Raw genomic sequence first — 18,585 nt, forward strand, 5'->3', positions numbered from 1 at the left:
TCTAGGAAGGAGTGTCAATTTTTTTGATGATATTAGAAAATATGCAAAGAAGCCAAAAGATGCCTTCTATGAAAAACCTTTTTTTGTGGGCAGAGTAAAAGAAACAGAACTCATGCAGTGTAGAAAACTGCTGGTCATTCTTAAAAGACAAACTACAGCAAATCTTCAATCAGCTCTGTGGATGGAACTTAGGTCTAATTAAGCAATAGGCAACATGGTGTTAGAATAGAAAAACAGTTAATATAACTGACAAATGATATAGGCAATGAAAAGTGTGAAAGATAGGAAGAATAAAACTTGTTGATAGGTTACAAGGTATAGATGATACGGTGGAAAGGAAAATTGTAAAGTACCTCAAGCCAATGATTCATGCTTTGAAGATAGCTTATAGAAAAAAAAAAATTCAGATTAAAGTGGGAGGGACAAGAGTAGCAGTTATATGTTGCATTTGAGGTTTATGTTGGGTCATGCAAATTAAAAGTAGAAATTCTGGTAAAGAAAGTTCTTGGCAATGACAAAAAAAAAAAAGAAAAAAACAACTAATTTGCATTTGCTAACTTAGAAAGCTGTTTGATCAGGTCTTTTAATTTCTCATCTGGTTAGAAAAGAAAGTATGACTGAGATTACTAACTTTGTTTTAAGTGAATTGTTCAAGATGTGTGATTGTGAGAAAAGTGTAAGATTAAACATTAAGCTCATGGAAATACTGATATACAGTTAAGCTTTAGTCTTTTATTCATTTGAGTCATTAAAGCTATTAGAATAAATTGTCCAATTTTACTGAAATAATTAATTCTGGGACAACCTGTATATGGTATAAGTCTGACATGAAGCCAAATATTTAGCTGCATAAAATAAACACTGATTACTAATATAGATAATACTACTAACAGTAGGTACTTACCAAGGACAATAGATCTCAAACTATTCTGATACATACTGGAAATGTTACAAACCTCTTGTTACTTAGATATGCAGTGAATTGTTCAAGATGTGTGATTGTGACAAAAGTGTATGATTAAACATTAAGCTCATGGAAACACTGATATTCAGCTAGGCTTTATCTTTAGTCTATTATTCATTTGAGTCATTGAATCTATTAGAATAAATTCAAGACTGGCTCAATAATGGGATTCTTTACATCATCATTTTTTAAGTCAACTTTTCTATATTTGCATACACCCTGGACAATACATGAAACTGTATTTGATGAAGAGGATCCAGCTTGGAAGGTTCAGGGGTTTTAGGGTTCATGGAATTGTTCCTAAGTCATAATTACTCTCAGGTCCTATCTGACCCATAGTAATAGTATCTGCCAAGAGCTCTAGTAACCATTCAAATAGTAGAAGATTCTATGACTTGGAGACAGACTAGCCCCTAGACATGTATCATACAGACCCACTAGAGTGTGGACATGCTCTGAACCAGTCCCTCTATATAAGGGTTAACTAGGCTCTTAAATGTAAGTTTGGAAGAGTTGGAGATTAGCAGAAGCCAATAGAAAACCACTGCTGTATCTTTTACAAGAAAAATCAGGAATCTTCAGATTTTGGTATAAAAGTTTATGATAGTTATAATTGCTGATGCCTGTAAAACTGACACATGGAGAGAGAGAGAGAGAGAGAGAGAGAGAGAGAGAGATGAGTGAGAGAAATAGAGAGAGATGAGAAAGAGAGAGAGATGAGTGAGAGAAATAGAGAGAGATGAGAGAGAGACAGAGAGACAGAGACAGACAAACAGACAGATGGGATGGATGGAGCAGAGTATCTTGCTACTTGTCTTTTGTCTTTGTCTTTATGCAGTTTAGTCTTTTGTGATCAGGTTATGCCACTTCAAATGTTTTCTTCTTCGACAGGTACCTTCCATATTTGATTGCTTGGCATTTCTTTACTTCTGCCATCCTTCACACATCTGTACCTGTGCAGTCTTCTCTGATGCACATGACATGTGATTTCTCAGATAGTCTGTCAATCATATTTCATTTGTGTTCCGTCTTTCATGAAGACTAACAACATTACACATCCATTACAACATACTTGCTTCACCTCTTTCTAGCCTTCATCTGCACTCCACCTTCAGTGCCCACGGTTTGCTGTTATGCATCATCATATTTCATAGACAAGCATCACATGAAGGAAGACTGCACTTATTGCCACCAGGTGTAATAAATCACTGAGCTTTTTCCATCCCAATCTTACTCACAAACGTAGGTGTGGCTGTATGGTAAGAAGCTTACTTCTCAATCACATGGTTCCCAGGTTCAGTCCCACTGTATGGCACTTTGGGCTAGTATCTTCCACTATAGCCTCAGGTTGATCAAAGCCTTGTGAGTGTTGGTAGACAGAAACTGAAAGAAGCCCATCATGTATATATATATATATTATAATTTAGGGTATCCATGAGATACCGCCATGCTGAAAATAGCAGCCAAGATCTGACTCTAAAACCACATTAAATGTTCATACAGCACAAGGAGAGAAGACAAAATAAAACTACTTAGTTTTTTTACTAGTCTTATTTTGTTTTTTGTCTTTTCTCCTTGTGCTGTATGAACATTTAATGTGGTTTTAGAGTCAGATCTTGGCTGCTATTTTCAGCATGGCGGTATCTCATAGATACCCTAAATTATAATTTTAAAATAATTATTACCTTTGAAGGTTTTTATTTCTATGCTGGCCACTTGATAAGATCGTTATTTTATTTAAATTAATGATCTTATCCTTATATATATATATATCTTTGTGTGTGTGTCTTTGTGTCTGTGTTTACAAGTGGTGTTGGCATGTTTATATCCCTGTAACTTAGTGGTTCAACAAAAGAGGCTAATGGGATAAGTACTAGGCTTAAAAAATAAGTACTGTGGTCATTTTGTTTGGCTAAAACTCCTCAAAGCAGTGCTCCAGGATGGCCACAATCAAATGACTGAAACAAGTAAAAGAATAAAAGAAAGAATTGAGGCTACTATCTTTTTGAAACACATTAGCCTCACCTAGGTAGCATAAGCTATCAATGAACAGGAACCCTTCCAGGTATTTGACAGAATCGATTTGTTGTGTTTTAATATTTAAGTTTTGTTGTTATAGAATCAACTCATGAGACCCATAAATATCTCATGGAATTAATGGTAAACCTATTGGGTTATTTCTGAAAGCCTTATCCCAAAATCCTGAAAGCGTAGCCTGTGTTGTGTCTGTAAGGAAAGATAGACACTCATCTGTTAATCATTGAAAGGTGAAGAAAATTGGAATACGATGATTATTTAATGCACTTTATATATTTTATGCACCATTTTATAGACTTAATACACAGCAATCTCCCTCTTTGCCGTATTCACTCCTTTTTCTTTCACTCTTTGCCTTCCCTTCATGTAATTACATGAAAGCATAGCAGGTGGGCTAAGTAATGGAGGAAGAAAACTTAGTCCAAAAAAAAAAAAAAAATACCCATTTCACTCACATTCCTCCTCCCTCCTCTCTCCCCTTTTCACTAATTATGAGGAAGTGTTACCGATGGGCTTAGTAACAGAGGAACAAGCAGAATTATTATAAGACTGAAAAGTTAATAGAAACAAGAATTTTGACATCAAAATCTTGATCATCAGGATTAAACCTTTAGGGTTTAAACCAGCCATATCTGGCCCAAATATTCTACTTGTTTTATATTCAAACCAGGCAGATCTGGTTTTTCACACCTATGCTATAATTTCATTTTAAAAATAAGCAATCACATCATTAAAATCTTGAATCTGTAAGATAATGCATGATTCATTTAAAACAGTGTGAATGAATAACCATCACATTTGACAGAATATTGAAGGCTAAAGGGTAAAAGTGATGATCAGCTTTGATCATGTAATCCAGTAAATAGCCATAGTCAATCTTTAAAATGAGAGTAAGCAGAAAAAATAAGACATAGTTAGTGAATAAAAACAAGTTATACAAAATACAGGGTGTCTCAGAATTAAATATTTATTTCAATGAAGTCGGGCAAATTTTAAAAAAGCTAACAGGATTTTATATTTATTACTTAATTATGATACCCAAAACTTTATTGAAAATTTTCAGCATGTGCTTCATCTGTTTCCCTGCAAATTTCAAATCTATCCTTCGTGTTGTGAAACACATTTTGAAGCATTTCAGGAGTTATCTCCTACACTGCTAACTGAATGCATTCTCTAAGTTCAGCTAAACGACTGCTTCACCCTGGAGATGGAGGTAGAGAAAATGATTGCAGCTAAATTAGATGAGTAGTAACAAGAATGAAAATAAAATTCTGAAAAAAATCTTTTAAATACTAAAGTTATAAACAAAATTTAAAATTTATACACTTTTAATACATATTAAACATGATAAACATAAATAGAGTTTTTTTTTAAATTGTCCAATTTCACTGAAATAATTAATTCTGAGACAACCTGTATATGGTATATGTCTGACATGAAGCCAAATATTTAGCTGCATAAAATAAACACTGATTACTAATATTGATAATACTACTAAGAGTAGGTACTTACCAAGGACAATAAATCTCAAACTATTCTGATACATACTGGAAATGTTACATACCTCTTGTTACTTGCAGTGTTTAGAACTAGTAACTATTTAACCATTCAGTGACCTAGGTTTGAGGGGAATGGAAGAATTTAGAGATGGAAATTTTGCATTGAGAAATAGAACCCAAAAGAGTCTTTCCCACAATACACATTAAATACAGATTATATAATGCATGGTTAAGAAATTTAATGTTGTGTAGCCATAAAATATGACAGAGGTGTTGCAGTAGATCTGCAGCAATTAGAAATGAATGAAATGATGTTATTATGGTCCATTGGTCGAGCAGGATGAAGTTGGGAAGGAAAATATTAAATAACAATGTTTCAAAGCAGTGATATGTCATCATCATCATAATTTAATGCCCATTGTCCATGCTGGCATGGGTTAGATGGTTTGACCAGAGCTAGCAAGCTGCACCAGGCTCCTGTCTGATTTGGCATGGTTTCTATGGCTGGATGCTCTTCCTAACACCAACCACTCTACAGAGTGTACTGGGTGCCTTTATGTGGTACAGCACAGGTGCTTTTATGTGGTGCTGCACAGGTGCTTTTACATGGCACCGCATAGGTGCATTTATATGGAACCACACAGACACTTTTACATGGTGCTGCTACGAGTGCTTTTCACAAGAGAGACTGATCTTAACACTTCCAATGTGGAGTTTGGGTTTTCTTGAGTACAGCAAGGCACTGGGCATCTAGGTCCTTTGTCATCTCATCTGAAAGATTCAGCATCCTGTGGTCATTCCTCTGTACTTCATCCCATGTCTTCGTGGGTCTCCACATGTTCCATCTACTTTGAAAGATCAGCACTTTTTTATGGAGTTGTCAGCATCCATTCACATCACATGACCAAACCAGTGAAGCCTTCTCTCTTGCACACAGCAACTAATTCCTCTTATGCCTAACTTCTCTCTCAAAACACTAGCACCCTGTCAAACATGTACTCTCACATTACACAGCCAGTAGAACATACTAGCTTCATTCAATTCTAACCTTTGCATGTCCTCTGCATTCAGAGCCCATGTCTCACTACCATGTAAAATTGCTGTCCGTATACCTGCATCATACAGTTTTCCTTTCCCTTGGAGAGAGAAACTTTTCATGGCCATCCTATTTTTATTTTAGCTATCACACTCTCCATGCATCCTTCCCCACTACTAATTTGGTCCCCTAGGTAGCAGAAGTTATCTACTATCTGCAATGAGCCACTAGGGGCATTTGAGAGAATCAATTTCTTGAATCTCTAAAGTTTTATGGATCCTGGGCATCTTCCACATGTGAAAAATATCTTCTCTGATAACCTTCCCATTAATCCACTGCACCTTTTGTGTGTCCAAAGCTTACTCTGGGTACACTATATGGAGTTCCTGTCTACACCTTTCCTACAAATCGAACAGGGCCACCAACTTGAGAGTGGGGTAGGGTTCTGTCAGATTTCTTGCTTACTAGGACCTTAATCTTTGCAAAGTAAACCTTAAGGCCTTTAGATTCCAGGTTTTGCTTCCATGCTTAGAATGTTTTTCTAGTTCTGATATAGAATCTGTTATAAGGGCAAGATCATCAACATATATTAGTTCCTAGGTGTTTCCAGTCCTGAATTCCTGAAATGACCAGGAAGACAGTGATGAAAAGGAAGGGACTAAGGACTGAGCCTTGATGAGCCCCCTACCTGTACACCAAATTCTCCACTGTACTCGTGGTTAACTCTCACCCTACTGTCAGTGCCTTTGTACATGGCTTGATATATATCATACACATTAGCTGATGTATGCAGGATAGATAACTAAGTTACATAAAGCAAATGGATGAGGTATTCTGGGTAAAAAAAAAGCTGTAGAAAGAAGGTACAGATAGAGTGAGAAGAGTAACATAAAATCAGGAAGGATTATTAAGAAAAATCATACTGAAGAATGGTGGGATTCTTTGATACAAAGACAAGTTTAAAGATACACGAAAAGACATTGTATTGTAGGCCAGATGAACACATGTCACTTTAGAAAAGGCAGACTTTAAACAATGATGAGGATGATCATATATATATATATATATATATATATATATATATATATATATATATATATAGATGTGTATATATATATATATATATATATGTGCGTATATATATATATATATAATATGGAAATGTTATAAAGTTGATTAGACTCTATTTACATAATGGTAGTTTCAACTTAATAATTTTTTTGATATATGAAATTAGTCATTCTTATTCTGATTCTTTTCAACTTGGATTTTTCATATGATTCTGCTTGCAGTATCAAGCTCTTTGTATCCATTCTTTGTACTCCAGTACCATAATTTCATTTTACATATTTACAAATGAATATATGTACGCACACGCAAACATGTATATATTTAAACACTCAGATACATACATAAACATACCACAGACTAAAGGCAAAATCAAAAATCTAACACATGTAGATACAGTTGAACGAATGAATTATTCATTTATTTGCATGTGATATCATTCTTTGATAAATTATTTCACAGACAAATTGAATGACAGACTAAATGTTATTTATATATTTTAGAATACAACATTAATTACATAAAATCATCGTCAAATACAAGTTAATTATCCATCCATACATATACATTCATATAAATAGACACACACACTCGCACATATGCTCGTAAAAATATATATACCAAAGTATTCATATATTTATACATGCTCATACATATAGATAATATACATACATTCATATATATATACATATATATATATATATATATATATATTTATATATATATGATGTGAAATCATTTATAAATATGCACTTATAAACAAGTTCACACATGCATATAGACATACACACATATTGCCAGTGTATATAAAACAAATTTATGAATTGTTAATTCGTTGGAAGCAGTGACATAAGTTATTCAATTTATCATTAAATGATTTTGTTTTTGATAAAATATTTTGATAATTTTTTGCCCTGCTCAAGTCTTGTCATTTCTTCATGCCAGCAGTTTTCAGCTGTTTCTTTAACAAGCAGTTTTCATTTCTGCGAGATTGCATTATATGTATACAAACATTTCTATACACACTTACACATAGATACGTATGCACATAGCCACACAAACTGTATTCAGTATACATATATATATGCGTGTGTGTGTGTGTCCGAATGTGCATGCATATATGTGTCTGAGTATGTACATAAGCATAATATACAATACATTTATATATCTCCATGTATATTCAATGTATGTGTCTTACACACACACACAGAGAAAATGCTTATATATCATGTATACACACATGTGTGTAATATATATATATATATATACCTGTGTGTGTGTATATATATATACATGTATATATATACACACATATTTATATAAACACACATATATATATATATAATTCTATACACATATGGATATGTATAAATAATTATATACACATTTCTGTATGTATATATATACATATATCTTATATTGTAGAATGTTTATGTTATGTTTTCCATGTGTGTGTTTGTATGTAAATGTTTCCAATTAGCAGCAGTGGATGTAAAATGCAAGGATCAACTTGGTAAGTTAGTTCCATTGCCAAAGAACTTTGGTAACTTTAGCTGAAGTTATCACTCTGCTAAGTATAGGTGACGGCATTTCCCGTGGTTCTTGAGGATGTCGACGATACAGAGGGACTCATCACCATGGTAGCATATTCCAACAGTGCCTAGAAGGAAGAGAGAAAAAAAATGTAAGAATTTTAATACTTTAGCAAACTATTTGTGTGTGTGTGTATATATATATATATATATAAACTAAGACTGGAATTTACTCTATTATTTTTAATATATTTAGCCAGGAATTTCAAATTGTATGTATGGTTTTCTCCTTAAAAATAAAACATCTGCATACATAAAACTGAGAGCTAGAATATGCAAATGTGCTTCAAGAGGTCACAGCTTGGGTTGTAATCTCTTCTACATATTGTATATATATGTAAGTGTGTGTGTGTGTGTATATGCATATGTGTGTGTGTGTGTGTGTATATACACACATATACATGAGGAGGTGCTGAAAAGTTCCTGACTTTGGGTAAAAGAAAATACAGGAGGATCAGTTAATTATGATTTTATTCAACATCCCTCTCATATCCACACACTTATTGCAGTGGTCCTTCACTATTTCTAAGCCCTGTAAAAGAACTCAGAAGGCTAGGTTTATAACCAGGTCTTTCGTGATACCCTTAAGGTCAGGAATTTTTCAGCACCTCCTTGTATATATTGAATGTGTGTGTGTGTGTATATGAACATGATTAAATATTTGATTCAAGTTTTCAGGTGAATGGTGTTCTGGACATGTCTTGATCTGTTGTGTACAGTTGATAAATAAAAAAAGAAAAAAGGAGCTGACTTAAATATTCTTGATAGGAACTTAGTAAAAAGGTAAAAATATGGAGACAAATACTTAGATGTAAAGTTTAAGCACTGTAAAATGACAAAGCTTATTATCCTCTGAAATAATAACCCAGTGGTTAGAACAACAGGTCTAGTTAGTAAAAATATAGGTTCTACCCTCTGATACATATCATTTGAAGATAATTGAAGAAAGATTTCAGATTGAATATCATGCAAGTAACAAGTCCAAGATGAAGAAAATACAGAGAAAAACATCAATATTAACTGATTGAAAAAAATACAACACAATTGTTAATGCATTCTATTGTTAGGGATTTCAATGTTTATGTGTGTGTGTGTCTATATACATAAAAAAAAAAACTTGTATATACACACATGTGTGAATATATGTATCTTTTATCATTTACTTGCATCAGTCATTAGACTGTGGCCATGCTGGTGCACCGCCTTGAATTTTTAGTCGAATGAATTGAACACAGTTCTTTTTTGTTTCTGAAGTCTGGTACTTATTCTATCAGTCTCTTTTGCTGAACTGCAAAGTTATGGGGATGCAAACACACCAACACTGGTTGTTAAGCAGTGGTGGTGGAAAAAATAGACACAAAGACACATACATAAATATATGTATATATACATACATACATGATGGACTTCTTTCAATTTATGTCTACCTAATCCACCCACAAGGCTTTGGTTACCCAAGGTCCCACATACTGAGACTGAACCCAGAACCATGTGGCTGGGAAGCTAATTTCTTACCATACAGCCATGCCAGCACCTATGTATGTGTAAATGTTTGCATGTGTATTTGCACTGCTCTTTCAAGTAGAAATCCACATCTGCAACCCCCATCATTGCTAAAACTAAATAGTGGATCAATAAATAAAATAAAATAAAATCATGGGTAGATAGATGCTGGAAAATTAATGGAGACAGCAATATGCTTTATACATTTATTGTATTACAAGAAACTTCACTATTCTTTCTCAAAATCAATATTTCATTTATTCATTCTTAACCTCATGCTTTTGTGTTTATTCTACTTTATTTGTGCTAAGAGCATTACCTTTATGACTACGCTTGATTTAATACCTCAACATATCTTTGTAGAACTTGTTTGTCCAGTGTTTCTTTCCTTTCTAATGTCTGTTTTGTTTCTCGTCTTTTCTCTTCAATTATATGCATTATTATGGTCTTCTCTGATGTTGTTACAAGATGTAAATCGCAAATAAAATGTATTATTGTAGGAGACTGAGACCTTTGGAGATATGCTGTGATTGAGATGATCCAGCAACTAAAGCGAGATTGCAGCCATAGCCGATGCCAGGGTTGCATGTCCAGCCCATTTAAAAGTACCCTTGATGCATTGGGCAATATGATATGCTTGAGAAGACCTGCTGAGTCAAGTAAAACCAAAATGGTAGCTGTGGCCAGTGCCCCCTGACTGGCTCCCATTCCGTTGGCATGTAAAATGCACCATCTGAACGTAGTTGATGCCAGTGCCCCCTGACTGGCTCCCATATTGGTGGCATGTAAAAAGCACCATCTGAACGTGGTCAATGCCAGGTCTGCCTGACTGGCTCCCATGCCAGTGACATGTAAAAAACACCATCTGAACATGGTTGACGGCAGTGCCCCCTCACTGGCTCCCATGCTGGTAGCACATAAAAAAGTACCATCTGAACATGGTTGATACCAGTTCCCCCCAACTGGCTCCCATGCCAGTGACACATAAAAAGCACTACCCGAATGTGATCAATGCCAGATCTGCCTAACTAGCTCCTGTGCCGGTGGAACATAAAAAGCACCTACTACACTCTAAGAGTGGTTGGCATTAGAAAGGGCATCCAGCTGTAGAAACATTGCCAGATCAGATTGCATCGGCCACGTTCGGATGGTGCTTATGTGTGTGTGTGTGTGTACATGTACACGCATACCATGTGTGCACATGCACACACACACACACATGTCATTCTATTACTCACAGGTGAAACTCAGAGTAGCAGGAGACTGACTCAACCAAAATGAAAACATTGATCTTTATTATGGCATTGAGTACTCTTCCTTTTGACACATATATGTGTGTATAGGTGTGAGTGGTAAGAGAAAGAGAGAATGCACTATATGCTGCTAAGAATAGAAAGACAGGACTTCCAACCAGGAAACAATGTAGAAGGAAGAGAAAGAAAGGAAACTTATGTGCCGTTATTAAGAGATAGATACAGATACAGTGAGCTGAGAAGATGGTGAATCACATGGACAAATGGAAACAGCAGCTGATACTGGTAACTGTCTGTCATGTTTAATGACATGTCATCATTGAAAATTCATTTTGATGCAAGTTATAAACAAATTAAAGAAAAATATATATTTGGATGGGGTAAAGAAGACAGTTGTTGATAAGGGTGTGCATACATTGTGTATCTGTATACACATCATGTGTATGTGTGCATGTGTATATAAATATATATATATATATATATAGCTTTTGCTTGTTTCAGTGATTTGACTGTGGCCATGCTAGCGCACCACCTTAGAGGGTTTTAGTCAAACAAATCAACTCCAGGACTTATTTTTTTCAAGCTTAGTACTTATTCTATCGGTTCCTTTTGCCAAACTGGTAACTTACGGAGATGTAAACACACCAACACTGGTTGTCAAGCAGTGGTAAGGAACAAACACAGACATAAAAACACACACACACACACATAGATATATACACATATACGATGGGTTCCTTTCAGTTTCTGTCTCATAAGGCTTTGGTCAGCCTGAGGCTATAGTAGAAGACACTTGCCCAAGGTACCACAGAGTTGGACTGAACTTGGAACCACGTGAGTGGGAAGCAAGCATCTTACCATACCGCCACAATATATATATATATATATATATTGATGATGATGATGATGATGATATATATATATATATATATATGTGTGTGTGTGTGTATATTGAGTTTAGAGGGATATATTATCCAGGCAAATACTGTGGTAGTTCTCAGTTATGTTCCAGGTTATGGCTAACCACATTGATTAGTACTTAATGTTTGTGACTACTATGTGTTGTCACTCATACTGTAAATTCCTCCGTTGGGTAATTCTGTGTTTGCTTTACTGGAATGTATATTAGCAATAATTACAATGGTAGAGAATATGGGGACTGGCACATCCTTAAAATTTATTTCCTTGTATTTTACAATTTCATACAGCACTGTATTCAGTTCACTTCAAGCCTAGCTGCAACGAAAATTATGCCCGGTTGCATGAGCAACTGTCCCTGCTCTGTGCAGTGGCAACACATATAGGTCATCATAAGCATAAAAACATACTGTATGAAAATGTAAAAATGAAAGGAAATAAATTTTGAGGATGTATCAGTCTCCATTTTCTCCATCGTTATAATTATTACTTTTCACTCGTTAGTGATGTCCTGTTCTTAATGTGTATTTTTTAATTTCTTTAATAATTGAATGCCATGCAGCCTTTGTCAACAGAAAGTTTTTACATTTATATGTATGTATCATCATCATCATCATCATCATCATTTAGTGTCCATTTTCCATGCTAGCATGGGTTGGACGGTTCTACTGGGGTCTGTGAAGCTGGAAGGCTTCATCAGGCCCAGTCAGATTTGGCAGTGTTTCTACGGCTGGATGCCCTTCCTAATGCCAACCACTCCGTGAGTGTAGTGGGTGCTTTTTACATGCCACCTGCACAGGTGCCAGACAGAGCTGGCAAACGGCCACAAACAGATGGTGTTTTTACGTGCCACCGGCATGGGGGCCAGGCGAGGCTGGCAACGGACATGAACGGATGGTGCTTTTACGTGCTACCGGCATGGGATAAATATTTCTTCTACTAGTTCCAGTCATTGGACTAGAACTAGTGGATTCAGTTGATGGAAACTGAAAGAAGCCTCTCTCTGCAACTTAACAGATTGGCAAAATGAGAATCAATTGAATAAGAACCAGATTTTAAAATTAGTACTGGGGTTGATTTATTTGACTAAACCTATCCAGTCAGTGCCCCAGCATGGCTGCAGTACAAAAACTGAAACTTAAAAAGTCAAAAAATAGACAGATATATCGAGTGCATGTAACATGTCTTTACTAAAGTTTTATACTCTGGCAGCCGGTCACTACCATCTTACTCTTTCCTAGCACCTCTCATCCACCTTTATATAAACGTTGAGTAACCATGTACCTTCTCTGTAACTAGACTCCTCTGCTTGTTCCTGGCATAAAATCCCCTTTCCACTGTCTCAAATACTTTTCCCATGTAGTCAAGAGGGCTTTTCCCTTTCCTTTCTTTATTCTTATTCTTGTTCTTTCCTATCCTGCAAGTTACTTGGCAACTCCATGAGTGCTGGTGCCAGGAATAACACCAATAACACCAATACACAGAGTACAGTGGTTAATGTTAGGAAGGGTATCCGGTCATAGAAACCATACCAAAGCTGACTTGGACCTCGATGTAGACCTGTGGTTCACTGGATTCTGTCAAACTGTCCAACTCATGCCAGCATGGAAAACAGATGTTAAATGATGATGATACATATGAGGGGAAGTCAAAAATTATCCACACTTCCACCATAACATATCTTTACTATTGTCACATTTCCTTCTGTGCACGAGTGCTTATAGTTGGTACTTTTGTGGTCATGTGGTCAAAGTTTGAGTTTGATTGCGCCATTTTTCTTTCTGGTTTTACAGTGTAAACATGGCCACTCCACTAACAATGTGCACCAAAGGAGAACAAAGAACAGTGATCCAATTTCTCTGGTCAGAAGATGTGTTGGGTGCTGAAATTCATTGGAGGCATTGAGCACAATATGGGGACAGTGCACTACTGCATAGAAGTATGTATGACTGGATTGAGAAGTTTAAAGTGACCAGACAAGCATGACACACGAAGAGGGAGCAGGATACCCGTCAACTTCCACCACTGACAAGAAGATTCAGCAAGCACCATTACGATCTCTCGAATCACTACTCTTTGTTATTTTTTTTATGCACATTGCCAGTAGAGTGGCCATGCTTGCGCTGTAAAGCCAGAAAAAAAAAATGGTGTGATCAGGCTCAAATTTCGATTACATGACCACAAAAGTACCAACTCTAAGCATGTATATGCTGAAGGCAGTGTGACAATTATAAAGATATGTTATGGCAAAAGTGTGGATAATTTTTGACTTCCCCTCGTATGTACGTACGTACATACGTACATGCATACATACATATATATATATATATTATATATATATATATATATATTATATATATATATATATATATGTATGCATAATGAAATTTGGTAAATATTTTTTATTAAATTTAACTGAGAAAGTATTTGCCTACCCAAAGATATGACAATTATCCAAAGTATCACAAAGTGGGATTGAACTTGGAATGACAAGGGTGCAATGCAAACTTCTTAACCATGCACCAACAGACACACACACACATTGCTTGACAACTGGCATTGCTGTGTTTACATCCCTGTAACTTAGTGGTTTGGCAAAAGAGCCTGATAAAATAAGTACCAGGCTTATAAGAAAAAAACTACCATTTTTAAATAAATGATGGGTGACAATGTTTAATTGAGGAAATAAAAATAATAACTCTGTAAAGCCAGCCAAAATATTTATAGATAAATCCAAGAATACAATTCAGACAATTATTTTCTTTCAATCTGTCCTTAACATCATTCATGAAAAAAAATCAAATAAAAAAATTTAATTTGTATTTTTATTGTCTTTCTTAATAACTCATCACTGCCAGACCCCATTTTTTACCTTTTCTTGTGACACTGAGGTCAAGAGAATGAATTATATCCTCACTATCTGATTATAGTGTGATGCTCAGAGAAACAGACTAAGAAGCAACTGTACTTCTTTTATCTTATTTTTCTCAGTTTTAATCTCCAGTAATCTTCCATGCTTTTCTTTGCTTTGCATCTCATTTAGACTCTCTCTCTCTCTCTCTCTCTCTCTCTCTCTCTCTTACTTCTCTCTGCTTCCTGCTATATTTAATTTTACAATTTTCCTTCCTTTTATCAAATCACAATTCAACTCAAGATTTTAACCTGTTTCTTTTACCCGCTACCACTTTTTAAAGTCTTGTTTTATCATTTTTCTTATCTGTTCATCTTGTCCATTTATCAAAATGACTACTTTTAATATTTTTTTTTAAAACATATTTAATTTTTGCTTAATTTCCTTGTTTTAATGGTTTCCAATTCTACTTCTCTTTATGAAGTCTTTATCGTTTTTTAACTCCACATCACCACTTGACCCATATGAAATATCAGTTAAATCTCAAATAATTACAAACTATTTAAAAAAAAAAGTAACCGATACATTAGATCAGTAGTTCGCAACCATTTTCTGACAATAGACCTATTTTACCCAGGATGTGGGGGTTCTCATAGCCATTTGATGTCTAAAAACTGTTATATTTTTATGATTAAATATTATTAGGAATTGCATTAAAAACATATTTAACCCTTTATCATTCAAACTGGTCACATCTGACCAAAATATTCTATCTGTTTTATATTCAAACTGGCCAAACCTGGCCCTTCAAAACAATCCTACAATATCCTTCTAAATATTAACTGTTAGCTCATCAAAATCTCGAGGCTATGAGATAATGCATAATTTATTCAAATCAATGTGAATGAATAAGCATTACTTTTGATAGAATAATCTGAATAGTAAAGGGTTAAATACTTTGGGTATTGTAGAAATATAACCAGTTTACTGCCCATAAATGAAATCTTATGTGGACCCCGAGGTTCATGTGGTACCCATCTGAAGACCAAAAGCAAACAAAAAAATGTATGATCAATGTTGGAATGCCAGTGATTACACTGTGTAACACGATTTTTGTTCTTGGGAAGCAACTGTTATTTCTTATTTCCCTACCCTTAGAAAGTATGAAAAATGGGTAATATTTCCTTCAAACTTTTCATTTGTTACATTTATTCAAACCCCAAAGAATCCCACTCAACACATTGCCACGATGCTCCTTCACAATTCCTGCTCATGATCAGAGATACACATATCAGCCACTAAGGGACATGCTCAAGTGATTAAGGTCAAGCAACTGCCAAGCAAATTTGTGCTATTGAGCAGAATATTTACTATAATAGGGCGGTGAGTTGGCAGAAACATTAGCACGCTGGGCGAAATGCTTAGCAGTATTTTGTCTGCTGTTACGTTCTGAGTTCAAATTCTGCCAAGGTCGGACTTTGCTTTTCATCCTTTCAGGGTCAATAAATTAAGTACCAGTTATGCACTGGGGTCGATGTTATCGACTTAATCCCTTTGTCCTTGTTTGTCTCCTCTATGTTTAGCCCCTTGCGGGCAATAAAGAAATAAGAATATTTATTATAATGATATTTCTGCTCCAGTAACTTAGCACTGAATCTGTGGGAAATGTAATGGAAAATTGGTCAGTTTCAGAACACAGATGTACATGTCACAAAAGGGGCTTGAAGGGAAAAGTACTGATTTTCTTTGATCTCTATATAGAAGCAAATAAGAAATATTTACTAACCAAAGACAAAAATTTTTTAAAAATCATTACACAGTGTTATAGGCCAGCTCATCTTGGGGCTAAACAAATACATTCCAATGGTTGTGGTCAGATTTGAACTCAAAACCACAGTTCTTTGAACTTCAAAACAATCAACAGACAGATATTCATGCAGGTTAGTGCTGTTCAGTGATTCATGCAGTAATTCATGAATGAATAAATAAATAAAAGTTACATAAAATAACATGTTTTGAAATTAATCTTCTACCTTTAGGCAAAAGATGTTTGTGTCTTGTTTAGAGATGGAACTGAATGTTGTTGGATAGCTAATGGTTAGTTCAGCTTGAAAAGAGGAAAAATGTAGTCTCTTTGTCTATTGAGAGAGGGAGAGAGAGATACACAATGAAATAGAGTGAGAGAGAGAGATGCTGAGAGAGAGGGAGATAATGAAATAGAGTGAGAGAGAAAGAGATGCTGAGAGAGAGAGAGAGAGACAATGAAATAGAGTGGGAGAGAGAGAGATGCTGAGAGAAAGAGAGAGACAATGAAATAGAGTGGGAGAGAGAGATGCTGAGAGAGAGAGAGAGACAATGAAATAGAGTGGGAGAGAGAGAGATGCTGAGAGAGAGAGAGAATGAAATAGAGTGGGAGAGAGAGAGATGCTGAGAGAGCGAGAGAGACAATGAAATAGAGTGGGAGAGAGAGATGCTGAGAGAGAGACACACACACACAATGAAATAGAGTGGGAGAGAGAGATGCTGAGAGAAGAGAGAGAGACACACACACACACAATGAAATAGTGGGAGAGAGAGAGAGATGCTGAGAGAGGGAGACACACTGAGAGACCAATACAAGTGAATATAACAGACATTAAATGACGATGATGAAGATATCAAGGTAAGGAAATGGCAACAAATACTCATGCATACATATACATGACAAGCCTCTTTCAGTTTCTTATTTCTTTACTGCCCACAAAGGGCTACACACAGAGGGAACAAACAAGAACAGACAAACAGATTAAGTCATTATATCGACCCCAGTGCGTAACTGGTACTTATTTAATCAACCCTGAAAGGATGAAAGGCAAAGTCGACCCTGGCGGAATTTGAACTCAGAACGTAGCGGCAGACGAAATATCTATTTCTTTATTGCCCACAAGGGGCTAAACAGAGAGAGGACAAACAAGAACAGACAAATGGATTAAGTCGATTGGATCGACCCCAGTGCATAACTGGTACTTATTTAATTGACCCCGAAAGGATGAAAGGCAAAGTCGACCCTGGCAGAATTTGAACTGAGAACGTAGTGACAGACGAAATACCTATTTCTTTACTACCCACAAGGGGCTAAACACAGAGAGGACAAACAAGGACAGACAAATGGATTAAGTCGATTATATCGACCCAGTGCATAACAGGTACTTAATTTATCAACCCCGAAAGGATGAAAGGCAAAGTCGACCCCAGCATAATTTGAACTCAGAACGTAGCAACAGGCAAAATACCGCTAAACATTTTGCCCGGCATGCTAACGTTTCTGCCAGCTCGCCTCTTTCAGTTTCTGTCCACCAAATCCACACATGAAGCTTTGGTAATATTCAAGAGCTATGGGAGAGAGAGAGAGAGAGAGAAATAGACAGAGAGAGTGCTGGAAGAATTGATCCCAGTATTTAGCTGGTACGTTATCTACCATAAAGAATGAAAGGTGAAGTTGGCTTTGCTTTCCATTCTTTTGGACTTGATAAATAAAATACCAGCTATATACTGGAGTCGATTTTGCTAGCATTCTCTCAGGATGTAAACACACAGTATAAAAAACTGGAAATGAATAACACAAAGTATTCCGTCCACTACTCTAATGACTTAGTCAATAGAGAGAGAGAGAGTGTGTGTGTGTGTGAGAGAGAGAGAGAGAGAGACAATGAAATAGAGTGGGAGAGAGAGATGCTGAGAGAGAGAGAGAGACAATGAAATAGAGTGGGAGAGAGAGAGATGCTGAGAGAGAGAGAGAATGAAATAGAGTGGGAGAGAGAGAGATGCTGAGAGAGCGAGAGAGACAATGAAATAGAGTGGGAGAGAGAGATGCTGAGAGAGAGA

At 35.8% G+C, this 18,585-nt stretch overlaps 1 protein-coding gene across 2 annotated transcripts in view; it reads right to left on the reverse strand.

Annotated features, from left to right (window-relative positions):
• Nucleotides 1–7,998: 7,998 nt before the first annotated feature.
• Nucleotides 7,999–18,585, reverse strand: part of LOC115222291 (signaling mucin MSB2) — a 311,767-nt gene continuing 301,180 nt past the window's right edge. For both annotated transcript variants that reach the window (XM_036513302.1, XM_029792468.2), the window contains one exon: nucleotides 7,999–8,264. In XM_036513302.1, the coding sequence (XP_036369195.1) occupies nucleotides 8,175–8,264 (90 nt within the window). In that variant the 3' untranslated portion in view covers nucleotides 7,999–8,174. The remainder of the gene's footprint in view (nucleotides 8,265–18,585) is intronic.

The sequence above is a fragment of the Octopus sinensis genome, linkage group LG2, assembly GCF_006345805.1.
Source record: "Octopus sinensis linkage group LG2, ASM634580v1, whole genome shotgun sequence".
Lineage (NCBI taxonomy): Eukaryota > Metazoa > Mollusca > Cephalopoda > Octopoda > Octopodidae > Octopus > Octopus sinensis.